At 41.3% G+C, this 15609-nt stretch overlaps 1 protein-coding gene across 2 annotated transcripts in view; it reads left to right on the forward strand.

The window, feature by feature from the left end:
* The window catches only part of prkcda (protein kinase C, delta a), a 39318-nt gene that overhangs the window by 17739 nt on the left and 5970 nt on the right, over positions 1-15609 (forward strand). Inside the window, exons 7-14 of one of the 2 annotated variants that reach the window (XM_083971830.1) lie at positions 511-596; positions 1187-1316; positions 2539-2639; positions 5557-5653; positions 7025-7155; positions 8312-8485; positions 10749-10840; positions 14986-15048. In XM_083971830.1, coding sequence (XP_083827956.1) covers positions 511-596; positions 1187-1316; positions 2539-2639; positions 5557-5653; positions 7025-7155; positions 8312-8485; positions 10749-10840; positions 14986-15048 — 874 coding nt within the window. The remainder of the gene's footprint in view (positions 1-510; positions 597-1186; positions 1317-2538; positions 2640-5556; positions 5654-7024; positions 7156-8311; positions 8486-10748; positions 10841-14985; positions 15049-15609) is intronic. The other variant, XM_083971831.1, reaches the window with a different exon arrangement.

Consider the following 15609-nt stretch of genomic DNA (forward strand, 5'->3'; position numbering starts at 1 on the left):
CTAGCCTCACGTTTTTGGGATGTGCGTGTTTTTGTTCTTACTGCGATTTGCACTAATCCCACAAGATTTGCACTGACACAGGCAGAGCAGTGAACTGAGACACTGGGAGCTTCTGCTACAAACTTAAAGCTTAAAACATAGACTTATTTAATTATTTTCGGAACAATTTCTCATGTTGGGGCTTCAATACAAGAGGGACATTACAGACGAGCAGCATGGAGGTATTTGGATGTTTTTTGGTGTGTCTTTTTGGAGGAAGAAAAGTGAGCTCAGTTCGCAACCGTCATATGGACATGCACTGCTTCAACGGAGCCCCGCTGTAACTCAGAGAAGGCACGGAGGACTCTGAAACTTCTCCCAGCCCTTAGTCCACATGAGGGGGAGTAGATAATGAGTGAAATTTAAATTTTGGGTGAACTATCCCTTTAAAAAACCCTCATAAGTGCATTTTTCACGCTTGTGTTTCTCTCGCTCACACGCTTCTCCTTTGTTTTTGCTTTTTTTTGTCAGAATGCAACGCAGCCATCCACAAAAAATGCATCGACAAAATCATCGGCCGATGTACCGGCACCGCCGCCAACAGCCGGGACACTGTGGTACGTGACTCTCAGCCCCGCATCGTCCTGCAGCGGGACAACAACATGTCCTCTGAGTAATCTCCATATGTATGTCCCTGCTGCACTCTGTGGGCGGAAAGAGAAAAAAACAACACAGTGTTTGTTGTTGTTGTAGTTAGTTGTTGCATTGATTGAACTGGTCTGTGTGTGTGTGTTTGTGGGTCAGAGTTTGATGATTCAAAGGCAGATACCAGTAAAAAGGTCCACATCCATTCTCAGTGATCATCAATATGGGTAGATAAAGTTCATCAAAGACCGACTGGATGGACCTGGAGGAATGATGAGCTGCAGACACACACACACACACACACACACACACACACACACACACACACACACACACAGACACACACCCACCACCACCATCAGATGGGGTGTGGTCTTCTGAAGGAGCTTTAAGTCAGAGTGGAGAAAGACAGAAACCAGTCATTGTATTGTGTCTGTGGTCAGTGAACTCAGAGATGAGGCAGGTGCACCGAGCCGTGAGGTGTCGGCGGCGGCCGCGGAGGCCTCTCGTCATTTTCCCGTCTCATGATGATGATGATGATGACGAGCTCTTCCTCCAACAGTTCCAGAAGGAGCGCTTCAAGATCGACATGCCGCACCGCTTCAAGACCAACAACTACATGAGCCCGACCTTCTGCGACCACTGTGGCAGTTTGCTGTGGGGCCTCGTCAAGCAGGGGCTCAAGTGTGAAGGTACGGACGTGACTGACTGACTGACAGCTGGCCGGAGTGTGTGTGTGTGTGTGTGTGTGTGTGTGTGTGTGTGTGTGTGTGTGTGTGTGTGTGTGTGTGTGTTGTTAGTGTGGCTCCGTCCATTTTCTGCAAGTACTCACTAAGCTATAGAGCCAAAGCATGTAGCTCAGTGGTTCTTGAGAAGAAGAACATTTTCTCAAAATGTTACCATTTTTTTCTAGAATATTTTAACTTTTTTTGGAGACATTTTACCACTTTTTTCTAGATTTTTCTAGATTTTTATGATGTTTTTTCTAGAATTTCTAAAAACCTTTTCTTTGACAAATTTTACCACTCTTTTTTTTTTTTAGAAAAAAAAATCGAGACATTTTTATAGATTGTTAAAACTTTTTTTGAGAAATGTTACCACTTTTTTCTAAAATAAAAAAAAAATTGGAGAAATTTTACCACTTTTTTTTAGAAAAAAAAAATTGAGAATTTTTTTATAGATTGTTAAAACTGTTTTTTGAGAAGTTTACAATTTTTTCTAGAATAAAAAAAAATTGAGAATTTTTACCACTTTTTTCAAGAATTTAAAAAAACTTTTTCTTTGAAAAATTTTACGTTTTTTTTTCTAGATTTAAAAAAAAAACTTTTCTTGAGATTTTTGCTATTTTTTTCTAGATTTTTTAAAAACTTTCTTTTATTTTTCTAGAATTTTTTGTAACTTTTTTGGAGAAATGTTACCACTTTTTTCCCCAAATTTCTTTAAAGTTTTCAAGAGGGTGGAGCCTGCACCACGCTGGATGTCTGTAGCCAGACCCCTCTCAAACTTTTTCCAAAAATACACTCCATTGGCCCTAATTTGAACTACATTGACTAAGAAAGTAATGCTATTAAGTCTCTGAACAAATATTTGTATACTTCTGGTATTTGTTTAAAAGTTTTGTCCAATGGGGGTCCGTGGTCTGATTTGTGTCAATTTAAGGGTCCTTGATGTAAAAAAGTTTCAGAACCACTGATATGTACAGTAGCGGACGCATGTTCTTCGTTCAAAAGGTCTTAACCAATAAGAAAACTGCAGTCTTTATAACAGCAAACTATAGAAACGGCTTATTACCTTAAAACACAAATCAAATCAAATATCACAAAATCTAAATTATTTATCACTTTGTTCATCATGTGCTAATGGCTCTAACATGTGTGTTTGTATTTAACAGCCTTGTTTTATCATTTTTTGCAGATTGTGCCATGAACGTCCATCACAAGTGTCAGGACAAAGTGGCAAATCTGTGTGGGATCAACCAGAAGCTTTTAGCCGAAGCTCTGACACAAGTCAGCCAGGTGAGTTCACTGACACTCAGGTTGGGGTCAAATCTCAAATCAAACGTCTGTAAGTTCTTTTTTTACTCTGAAGTAAAAAAAAAACACAGAGAATCTGAATCCACATAATGACTTAATTAAATCACAATATGGCTCTTTGATCTGATTACATCATCTCTTACTAGACCATTAGTGTAATGAGAACAACTGCAGCCTGACGACACGACAACAACAATTACTGAAAGACATTTAAATATCATTAACGGGTCTATTTCTGCACAAACATTTATCAATGCATTCATTGATATTAATATAATTAGGACGCTCAGTCTAATGAACATGTTTTTGCACAAATAAAAAACACAAGCAGTGAGTTGGAGAGGTGTGCAGGTGAGGGGGAGGGGCTTATGAAGTGACCTCACCCTGACCTGTGCAATTTAATTAATTAAAGAAAATAGAATACTGTGCATTACATTTTATTTATTAACTAAGTTTATTTGATGTGGATAAAGCTCAATACACTTATTGTGCCAGATTTATCTCTAAGAGAATTGCCATCTGTGGCCTCTGGATGATAGACAGCAACACTTCACAACGTGGGAGCTGAAAAGGAAAAGGACAGTAAGAAATAAATGAAATGCATTAACAAAGAAATAAATAAATATAAAAGAAAGAAAAGAGAAAAAAGAAGTCTGTAGGTTGACCTACTAGTAACCTCTGACCTTATCATCAGAGGTTAGTAGGCCAACACTGTTCACCCTGCCAGTTTAACCATAAACCACAAATGCAGCTACTGTATCATCGACGGCTCTATCAGCTCCATGTTTTCGATAATGTTGTGGACTATCTGTCAGTTATTACTTTGGTTATTAGTTTTTTTTTTGTAGCCTATAAATTAGTTGAGTTAGTTATAAGTTGATATTCAAACAAATAATCTGTATGAATACCACAACCACAGACATATTCAGCTGAAAGTCACCGTATACCACGGCTTATTGAAAGGTAAACACCAGCTGTAGCTATTATATTATTATATGGTTAGATAACTCTGTGGCTACGGGAGATGACAGTAGCCCGGTCAAACATTTAACATGGGCTCTATCTTGATAAAACAATTTAACAACTACATTACATTACCACCCAGAAAAATGACCGTCTTGTAACTAAACGATAGCAACATGGCTCGTCCGCACCGGCCGGCTACTGACAAATAATCCATGAAATGGGGCCTAAACTAAGATAATACAATGGTTTTCGTAATATTTATATCTCTATTAACAAAGAAAATATTGCATTCTGGGTAACTCTTGCTCCCAAGGGTGGTGTCGTTCATAATAACAAAAAACCCAGCAATTCTTTTTACAATAATAGCATTTTTTTCTGACAGTCATAACTATTCTACTCGGCAGTCTTCGGAAGGTCGTTTTCTGTTGCCCCCATGTAAAACAAATGCAAAACAAAAAAACTGTTTATTACAGAGCGATGGCTGCATGGAATTCTCTGCCGAGGTTTTTGATGCCAGAAGGTAGTGCAGCCTCTTTTAAAGGGATAGTTCACCCAAAATTGAAATTTCACTCATTATCTACTCCCCCTCATGTGGACTAAGGGCTGGGAGAAGTTTCAGAGTCCTCCGTGGCTTCTCTGAGTTACAGGGGGTCTCGGCGTAGCAGTGCATGTCCATATAACGGTTGCAAATGGATACCAACTGTCTTCGTAACAAAAAGACACACCAAAAAACATCCAAATACCTCCATGCTGCTCGTATGTAATGTCCGTCTTGTATTGAAGCCCTGAAATGCGAAATTGTCCCGAAAAAAATTAAATAAGTCTATATTTCAAGCTTGTTTTGTAGCGGAAGCTTCTCGAAGCTCCTCTTCCCGGTTTGTCCAAATTTGACGAATTAGGAAGAGGAGCTTCCGCTACAAAACAAGCTTGAAATATAGACTTATTTAATTTTTTTCGGGACAAATGCAAATCCATCAGGTCCATGTTTTCGATAATGTTGTGGACTATCTGTCAGTTATTACTTTGGTTATTAGTTTTTTTTGTAGCCTATAAATTAGTTGAGTTACTGTAGTTATAAGTTGATATTCAAACAAATAATCTGTATGAATACCACAACCACAGACATATTCAGCTGAAAGTCACCGTATACCACGGCTTATTGACAATTTCGCATTTCGGGGCTTCAATACAAGACGGACATTACATACGAGCAGCGTGGAGGTATTTGGATGTTTTTTGGTGTGTCTTTTTGGACGAAGAAAAGTGAGCTCCGTTCTCAACCGTCATATATAGACATGCAGTGCTGCGTGGACTCAGAGAAGCCACGGAGGACTCTGAAACTTCTCCCAGCCCTTAGTCCACATGAGGGTGAGTAGATAATGAGTGAAATTTCAATTTTGGGTGAACTATCCCTTTAAATAAAACCTCTTGTCTGATTTGTTGAGTCGTTGAACCCTTTAGTTATGAGTCTCTGACATTAAACCAGTTGTAAACCGGACTGACACATCTGTCCTGAGGATCACATGACTCATTTCACTGTTGCTGCTGTCGGTGTCACATTGGTAATTAACAAAGGACTAATGGTCAAAATAAAGTGTAAACCACCAGGCTGAGTGTCATTTAAAGATGAAGCTCTTAATCCCGACAGCCGCCGTGTGTGTGTCGATGAGTAGTTCAGGCGACACCTGACCTGAACCTGACGGGAACCTGAGCCTCCTCTTCCTGTCGTGCTGTGTTTAAGGACTCGGGACGCGGTACAACTCCTCTTCTCTTCCTCCCTTTTGTTCTTTTCAAAAACTAAAAATCCATGTAGTTTTAAGGAGGACGACAGACGATCCGGAGAAACCTCAGATAGATGGGAAGCGGCTGCTGGGAAACTGTTTGTGTGGCTGTTTCCTGCTTATTTATCCTCTTTCTGTCTTTCTTCCATCAGAAGTCGTCCACCCGCCGCTCCGACCCGAACCTGCCCGGTCTGCCCGACATCGGGATCTACGATGAAGTCAGCAAACTGGCCGGACTCGACGTCAACGGTCAGTCAACTGTTTTCAGGGTTCTTACGGATCCTTGAAAAGTCTTAAAAGGCAGTGAATTTATTAATCTAAAAATAAGGCCTTAATTGGCATTAAAATGTCTTAAATCAGCTTTTCAAAAGTCTTAAAAATGTTAATTAACACATGATAAGTGGTATTTTATGATTGTAATTAGTCTCAAATCTCAAAATAATTGGTAACATTTCGACATAGAGAAGTTAGTGGCGGCCGTCAACGCTAAATTTCTCACCGCTAACAGCTCCCGAGTCAGTGTTTTTTTTTTTTCCAGACTTTTTATGCATTTATTTTGAAAGGACAGCTGGAAAGAGACACAATCCAATGTTCATGTAGCAGTCACTTTACCTTGGATCACATAGGAAAGTGGGTAAAATTGTCCCTAACCCTATGTAATTGATGTGGTGTTTTTTTTTCTTTTTTCTGCATTTGTGTTTTTTATGAAGTCGGTCTTAAATTTCATTTCAAGTGGCTTTAAAAAAGTCGTAAAAAGTCTTAAATTTAACTTGGCTTAAAGGGATAGTTCACCCTAGAATGATATTTCGCTCATTATCTACTCACCCTCATGTTGACTAAGGGCTGGAAGAATTTTCAGAGTCCACCGTCCCTTCTCTGAGTTACAGGGGGTCTTGGCGTAGCAGTGCATTTCAATGCAACGGTTGCAAAGGGACACCAGAGCTCTTCGTAAAAAAACACACACAAAAAAACATCCAAATACCTCCATGATGCTCGTATGTAATGTCCGTCTTGTGCTGAAGCCCCAAATTGCGTAATTGTCTCGAAAAAAAAAAAAAAGTCTATATTTTAAGCTTGTTTGTAGCGGAAGCTTCTCGAAGCTCCTCTTCCTGGTCCGTCCAAATCTCGCGTGATTCGCAGTAACCGCACTGACGCCGGCGCAAATCACGCGATATTTGGACGGACCAGGAAGAGGAGCTTCGAGAAGCTTCCGCTACAAACAAGCTTAAAATATAGACTTATTTAATTTTTTTCGGGACAATTACGCAATTTGGGGCTTCAGCACAAGACGGACATTACATACGAGCATCATGGAGGTATTTTTTGTGTGTGTTTTTTTACGAAGAGCTCTGGTGTCCCTTTGCAACCGTTGCATTGAAATGCACTGCTACGCCAAGACCCCCTGTAACTCAGAGAAGGGACGGTGGACTCTGATAATTCTTCCAGCCCTTAGTCAACATGAGGGTGAGTAGATAATGAGCGAAATATCATTCTAGGGTGAACTATCCCTTTAAACTGTAGGAACCCTGGTTTTGTTTATTTTTCTGTGTGTGAGTGTGAGTGGTTCAAAGGATGAAGTGATGATGAGGAGTTTCATGAATGAGTGTTTATATTTTTCAGACGGGTCTCCCTATGGTCACCTGTGGGAGGGGTCCAGTCCGCGGCCCACGTCTCGTATTACTCATCTGACCCGCATCAACGTGGACAACTTCGTCCTACACAAGGTGTTAGGAAAAGGAAGCTTCGGAAAGGTAAAAAAAAACACACACACGGTCATTCAGTGTGGAGTTAAAGGGGAATTTCTATTATTTACAATCTGGACTTTATTTCTAGCATAAAATACGATTATTTCCCAGATAACTTTGGTGTCATTACAAGTTGTACCGGTGAAATTAGCTCCAGCGAGAGCCGCGTATATCCGTATAATGGAGTCTGCAGGGCAGCAGAATGCAGCCTCTAAATAACACATTATCTGCAGAGAAACTCCTTCATTTCACCAATATTTAGTTATGATAGGCTAGTGCTATTCCCCTCTGAGTCCGGGGTTAGCTGTTATCAACATCCGGGGTCTGTAGGTTGACCTACTGACCTCTGACCTGGATGATGTCATCTCTGAGCGCTGTGCTGCACGGTGCGGCTTGTTGCTACCGCTAATGCTACGGTTCGTTTCTGCGTGTTTCTGCGACTTGTCAGAACAAAATGAGCAGCTGGATGAAGTTCAGCTTCCACGGATGTTGATAACAGCTAACCCCGGACTCAGAGGGGAATAGCACTAGCCTATCATAACAAAACATTGGTGAAATGAAGGAGTTTCTCTGCAGATAAAGTGTTATTTAGAGGCTGCATTCTGCTGCCCTGTAGACTCACATTATACGGATATACGCGGCTCTCGCTGGAGCTAATTTCATCAGAACGACTTGTAATGACACCAAAGTTATCTGGGTGAGTAAATGATCGTATTTTATGCTAGAAATAAGGTCCAGATTGTAAAAAACAGCACTTCCCCTTTAACTGTTTTAAAAAATCTCTTAACTCATTGTTGTGTCTGTGACAGAAACATCATTAAACATCCTGTATCAGTGTCGACTCATAGAAACTGAGTCGTCTCTTCATCTGATGTAAAAACGGATTCACATAGAAAACTGAAAGTCTGAGTTTCACCGACACTGAAACTTTCTGCAGCAACAAAGAAACAAGAACCTGAAACATCTGCAGCAGTGAAACATGAAACACTGCTGACTGCTCAACCATTATAACATCTGTATGATGCTTCCTCCTCCTCCTCCCCCTTCTTCATTCCTCTCCTCTCCTCTTTCCTCCTCTCCTCTCCTCTCCTCTCCTCTCTCCTCTCCTCTCCTCTCCTCTCCCCTCTCCTCCTCCTCCTCCTCCCCCCCCCCCCCCCCCCAGGTCCTGCTGGCGGAGCTGAAGGGTCGAGGCGAGTACTTTGCGGTGAAGGCTCTGAAGAAGGACGTGGTTCTGATGGACGACGACGTGGAGTGTACGATGGTGGAGAAGAGAGTTCTGGCTCTGGCCTGGGACAACCCGTTCCTCACTCACCTCTACTCCACCTTCCAGACCAAGGTACTGTCCTCTTGTTCAGTGGTTCTCAACCAGGGGTCCGCGGACCCCTAGTGGTCCGTGGTGTAATTGCAAGGGGTCCGTGAAAATATCCGCCGGACCTTCCAATCCGGCCCACGAGTTTTATAATAGTTAGCGCTGGGCCACGAAAACACGCTCAAAGTGTTTGTGTGTGCCTGTGAGCCCCAGCACTGGGATAAGGAAACGCCCTGGTACCGCCGGCTGGACTCGCAGGGTTTTCCCTGTCTGCAAAGGCCGTGGGTGATTTTGGCCGCCGCCTTGGTTCAACTGTGTGTGCACTGTGCATCATGCATGAGGGGCCATTGTGATGAAGCGTCTTTTTCGTGCGCTCAAACCCATTCAATGTAGTAATCATGCACGCTCCCAACTCAAAAGCCGTAGCGGTGCGCGTGTAGCCGATGTCGATCTGGCCCTCTGCGTTGTGTTTCTCACGGCCTGCCCTAGGTGGGGTTCGATCCCACGACCTCCCGCACCGGAGGCGACGATGCTAACCTCTTCGCCAAGAGGTTGACAACCGCTTGGCAGGTTGGTTAGCACGTCTTTTATGGGTGGAGTGAGTGCACATCCGTTACACGCGGTTGTTTTTCCGTGCACGTCCACGGCGCACAGCGCACAGCACGGACCAGCTTCTCCCCCGGTGTTGTGCCCCGCTGCCTTCGGCCTGTGTCTCTCCTACTGTTTCCCACTGAGCTCTGCCTTGCTTGAAAGGCGAAGGAAGCCCATGTGTCGAAAGACGTCTCCTGTTACGTGAGCTGGAATTACTGAATTGTTTGTTGTTGTTGCAACTTTCAAGTTGAAAAAAAGAGGAAAGATGTCGCCTCCGAGATGTACAATGTGTGTTATAGAAGAGAAACACATGTCAGGACCAATGACTTGTATCATCACAACAGACCTGATGTTCAGCAAAATGATGATGATAAATGATGATAGGCTATGTCAGGATTTTTCATTTTATATCATACAAAACAAAAAGATGTGTATAATTGAAAGGGATGTGCACAAGTACTGTAAAATAAAAATATAAAATCTAAACAACCAAATTATTAGGGAAAAAGGTTAATTCAGTTTCAATCAGGCCTATTTGAATGTCCCTCAAGGTGTCTGCAGCTACTGCATAGGCCTACTGTAAGTAGGATTTTTTGTTCTGGAAGTTACAACTGAAAGCTTATATTTGCCTCAACGAGTAGGCTAAATAAATGCCATAATGCAATTTAAAATGCATTTTTCCCCCTGTTTCTATCAAATTGCAAATGGGGGGGGGGGGTCCTCAGCGTCGATCAAAAATATACAGGGGGTCCCGGACCCCAAAAAGGTTGAGAACCACTGCTCTAGTTGTTGTTTTTGTTTTTGTTGTTGTTGTTGTTGTTGTTGGTGTTGTTGTTGTTGTTAGCCGAGTTCCTGCTAAAAGGAGGGAGTAGGAACATCTACAGGAACCGTCCGTGTCTCCATTGCAGACAGGACCCTGTATTTCTTTTTCTTTGCGGTCCTGATGCTGCTGCTGAGAGAGAGAGACGTGCTAGCACTCGTTAGCATCAGAGACAGCTAGTGCGGCTAGCAGCCCTGAGCCTAGTAGCTTCACCTGAGCTCCGTCATTGGCTGGAGAGAAAACACCGACTCTCTCTTCTCTCCACCCAGAAACGTCCACGTGCATAACAAAACCTGAACAAAACAGAGCAGAAGCCAAAAGCCCATAATTAAGACGGATTTCATTTGTACAAGTCTAATGTTTATTTTTGGGCACAAAACTCCAGACCCAACCTTTTAATTGCCGTCTCAATCGTCACGTAATCCCGCGATTGTGTATTTATCACACTTTTTTCTTTCTTTTTTTTACTAGGCCTACTACTCTTTCTTTTTTCCGTCAGTCTTGTGTTTTGGGGTTTAAAAATGCCGCTCTTTTTGGGGCTTTCTCTTAGCGTTATTGATGTTTTGTATAATTGTCGTTATGTGTGCCGCGGGACTACAGATGGAAATTAGCCCTGAGCTAAATCTGGTGTATTTACATTTTTTTTATAATGTTCATTAATATGCAAAGTCCCGTCACAAATAAACAATAAATAAATAATAAAAAAAAAAACATCCTGCTTTGAGTCTGACCAATCAGGATCTCAAGCCCCACCAGGACTTTTTCAGGGCCAACCTACCCCCAGGCAGGGACTCTGTTTGGCCCCGTAAAATTACCCCCAAGTTCCTGCAGTGGAAACGCGCCTGTTGTTGTTGACACTGACGTGAACCTCGTCCGCAGGAACATCTGTTCTTTGTGATGGAGTATCTGAACGGAGGAGACCTGATGTTTCATATTCAGGAGAAAGGACGGTTTGAACTCTTCAGAGCCACGTGAGTCTCACAACAACAACACACAACAACACACACACACGTAACAACTAGGGGTGTGCCAAAAAAAATCAATTCACATAAGAATCGCAATTCTCATTTAATACGATTCAGAATCGATATAAAATGTCCCAAAATCGATTTAAGAAAATAAAAAAATGAAACAAATCTGCTGTAAAAGGCAGCATGTTTAACTGTACTATTTTTTTTTTTTTTATAAAGAGGCACTTTTAATTTTGTTACTTAAGCAATATGTGATATTGCTTTTATGCAACAGTTTCAGCAATTCCATCTAAGCATGGATACATGTTTAAAACTCAATAAATGTGAAAAAGACACTTCAGTCATTCTGTCTTGCAAAGCAGACTGGAGTAGATCATGAGGATCCTTTGCACACCGACAGACTGAAGCAGAAATCATTAGGAATCAAATCGTTTTGAATCGAAAATCCATTTTGAATTGAATCGTAGCCCCAAAACTCAGAATCTAATCTAATCGTGAGATAGTAAAAGATTGCCACTCCTAATAACAACCTACTACTGTCCCTGAGCGTGTGCACATGTTTATGTAGCTGCACACACACACAGTCACCATGATAAATGTGTTCGCTGCTGTTTCCTTGTAAGGAGTGAAGCTCCGACTGCTCTTTGTCAGTTACTACAGACCATAATACTGTAACTCTGAGGGAATCCCTGCAGGAGCAAAACACTCTGGTGTCCATGGTGACATCATCATGGAGACGACCACCAGGAGCGAGCTCTTTTAGGAAGTCTGATGATTTAGACGCACAGTCCCTGTAAGAAGGAAATAAACACAATCATCTCCTTCTGCAGCCGTTCTTTAACCCTTGTATACGATGGCAGGGTTTTTCTTTTTACTTTCGCGTCTATCTCCTGAACTCTGAATGATAGCAACGTAATTCCTTTTTTTTATTGAAAGCGGGACACTTCAGGCTTTACAAAGAGTCCACTGGTGAGTCTGTAGCTCACACAGAAACAGAGTAGTCCTGCCTCAAACATCCGTGTCCAGTAAGAGACAGGAAGAGAGTTTGTTTACTGTACATCCAGATGGTTGATGCTCTGTTGCCTTGTATGATCGTGATTTTTGGAAAATCAGCCATAAATGCAGTAAATAATGCGTAGATTTAACATTTATGCATTTTAAGTGCAGGAAACAAGACAAAAAAGCCTGAGCACCAATAGAAATGTCAGACCTGTTTAGAGCTGCAACAATTAATCGATTAATCGCACAATAATCGATTATTGAATTAATCGTCAACTATTTTGATAATCGAATAATCGGTTTGAGTAGTTTTTTAAGAAAAAAAGTCAAAATTCTCTGATTCCAGCTTCTTAAATATGAATATTTCTGGTTTCTTTGTTCCTTTATGACAATAAACTGAGTCTCTCTTTGGTTTGTGGACAAAGCAAGACATTTGAGGATGTCGTCTTGTGGTTTGGGAAACACTGATTGACATTTTTCAACATTATATTGACCAAAAAACTAATCGATTAATCGCTTAAATAATCAACAGATTAATCGATAATGAAAATAATCGATAGTTGCAGCCCTAGACCTGTTATGTGTCTCTCTGCCTCATACATTGCAGACACACACTGTTTTCATGCCAGGCCAGTGTGGTATTAATAATGTAAATAATATATTTTGTGTCATAGTTAGAGCCTTTATTCTTTCCCCCCTAATCCACAACACCTCAAAGAACAGTTAAATAGTGTCTTAAAAGAAGTTTATAATAATTTTCTCTGTGAAACCTGTTTTTGTTTTATATTTTCCTTTCTTTTTCTGATCATGTATCTTTTTCTACATTCATAGGACGCCACTAGATGAATATTCTGAAAGCTCAGGTTGTCCTGAAAAAAAGGAAGTTAGTTACTTGAGCTGAGGTTTTATAAGAATGAATACACAGGGAGACCAGGAGAGAGGAATACAGGAAAACATGCCACAGACTTTTATTAGGACCGTAAAACTTCAAATAATGTCCGAGTCTCAATTTGCCGCTGGTCCCAATTATCCGCCGGGTGTAGCAAAATATTTTTTTATATTAAACGCCCATCCCAAATAAACTCCGGGTCAAACATTGTTTTTCTGGTTGCCAAAAATATTCTATGCAAATATAGCCTCCCTAAACACAAACAAATAACCTTAAACGAATTGGAAGGGGTGTCTCAAGACATTAAAGGGATAGTAGCATTTTTTAAAGTGGGGTTGTATGATCTACAAATAGCCCCTAAGTACTTTAATTGCAGTAGAAGACTCTCTGCACTCCTCCCGTTAGCAACGCCAGCCCATAATAGCCCTGCCCAGAGATTTACAACATACAGTGTTGTGAACAGACCCAAAGAAACGGCCTATTTTCACGGCCTAAAAGAGGTTTTACCTGAAAAAAAATACACAGTTCCATTGTTTGCTATAATATAATTTTTTCCAGCCCCTCAAAGTGCAGGAAAAACTCAGTTTTTATTTGGACCTAACCAACTGCTGATGGGCGGGCGCTAACCCTGGGCGGAGAGATACGTGAGTTGGTTAGGTCCAAATAAAAACTGTTTTTCCTGCACTTTGAAGGGCTGGAAAAAATTATATTATAGCGAACAATGGAACTGTGTATTTTTTTTTTTTTTCAGGTAAAACCTCTTTTAGGCCGTGAAAATAGGCCGTTTCTTTGGGTCTGTTCACAACAATGTATGTTGTAAATCTCTGGGCAGGGCTATTATGGGCTGGCGTTGCTAACGGGAGGAGTGCAGAGAGTCTTCTACTGCAATTAAAGTACTTAGGGGCTATTTGTAGATCATACAACCCCACTTTAAAAAAAATGATACTATCCCTTTAAAGACGGCCGAGGAAGTGATGATGACATGATATGGAGAAGATGAAGTCGCCTCCTGTAGTTAAACTGATGTGTGGACCAGTGGACCAGTGGGCCAGTGATAACAGGACTGATTCCCGTGGTTGCAGCTGCAGACACCTGATCTGGTGTTGGCAGCTGCTGAGTCGTCCTCACTCAGCGACTGTGTTCAGTCTGAGAGGATTGATTTCCCTCAGAGAGAGAGAGTGGACCAGTCCATCATCACACACACACACTGGTCTGTTGTGTACATGTATATTTCAGTGTGTGTGTGTGTGTGTGTGTGTGTGTGTTGCTGTCACAGTGGGATGGAAACGATCTCCTGGGTTCTGGTTATATAATATTTTTCCTCGGGCGGTGACTGAACTGCACATTTTTCCGGCGACCTCCTCGTCAGCACGAAGGTCGTTGAGCCGCTGTCGCCCCGGTTACATCCACCGGTCTCACTGTCCTCAGATGAAACACGTGCACTCGTGATCTGTGTGTGTGTGTGTGTGTGTGTGTGTGTGTGTGTGTGTGCTATGAGAATTATCACAGCAGAAATTTAAAATCTTTCCAAGAATATTTGTCTTATTTCTTGTCAAAATGTCTCATTTCTAGTCAAAACTAATCTCTTTCCACTTTAAATAAGACTAATCACCTAAAAACTAACTTGTTTTTATATAATTTTCACTTGTTTCAAACAAATTTTCACTTGAAATAAATAGAAAAATCTGCCAGTGAAAGCAAGTTTTTTGTGCTTGTAATAAGGAAGAAAAACTTGCTCCAGTATCAGATTTTTCTACTTATTTCAATTGAAAATCTGCTTGAAATAAGTAAAAAGTGTCTAAAAACAAGCTGCTTTTTATGTGATGAGTCTTATTTTAAGTATAATGAGATTTGTTTTGACTAGAAATGACATTTTGACTAGAAATAAGACAAATATTCTTGGTAAGATATTTGAGTTTTTGCAGTGATAATATGATTGTCCGTTTGGTTCGTCAGTCACAGAGGAAACCAGCTTCCTCTCGTCTCCTGTCAGGACTCAATCGTTTCACCTGACACACACTGACACACACTGACACTGACACACAGCTGTGACAGGAGAAGCAGGTCAGAGTGAGGCTAATCCTTCAGGTTGATCAGGTTTCACATGATGAGAGCGTTATTCACCTGTTCTCCTGCTCCAAACAAATGTCCTGCTGAATTATTGAGTTGTACACTGACAAGAGCCTGAAGCAACACACCGGAGTTTAGCTGCTGCACTGAAGGGTTATACTGACTGTCTGTCTCTCTGTCTCCACAGGTTTTACTCAGCAGAGATCATCTGTGGTCTTCAGTTCTTACACTCCAAAGGAATCATCTACAGGTCAGAGCTCCATGATAATTAAAATGACATAAGATAATTAAAAGGATAGTTCACCCAAAATTCAAATTACACTCATTATCTCCTCCCCCTCATGTGGACTAAGGGCTGGGAGAAGTTTCAGAGTCCTCCGTGGCTTCTCTGAGTTACAGGGGGTCTCGGCGTAGCAGTGCATGTCCATGTAACGGTTGCAAATGGATACCAACTGTCTTTGTAACAAAAAGACACACCAAAAAACATCCAAACACCTCCATGCTGCTCGTATGTAATGTCCGTCTTGTATTGAAGCCCCGAAATGCAAAATTGTTCCGAAAAAAATTTAATAAGTCGCGCCGGCGTCAGTAATCGCACTGACACCGGCGCAAATCTCGCGAGATTTGGACATACCAGGAAGAGGAGCTTCCACTACAAAACAAGCTTGAAAAATAGACTTATTTAATTTTTTTTCGGAACAATTTCGCATTTCGGGGCTTCAATACAAGACGGACATTACAGACGAGCAGCATGGAGGTATTTGGATGTTTTTTGATGTGTCTTTTTGTTACGAAGACTGTTGGTATCCAT

This window comes from Trachurus trachurus (genome assembly GCF_905171665.1).
Source record: "Trachurus trachurus genome assembly, chromosome: 5".
In the NCBI taxonomy this organism is placed as follows: domain Eukaryota; kingdom Metazoa; phylum Chordata; class Actinopteri; order Carangiformes; family Carangidae; genus Trachurus; species Trachurus trachurus.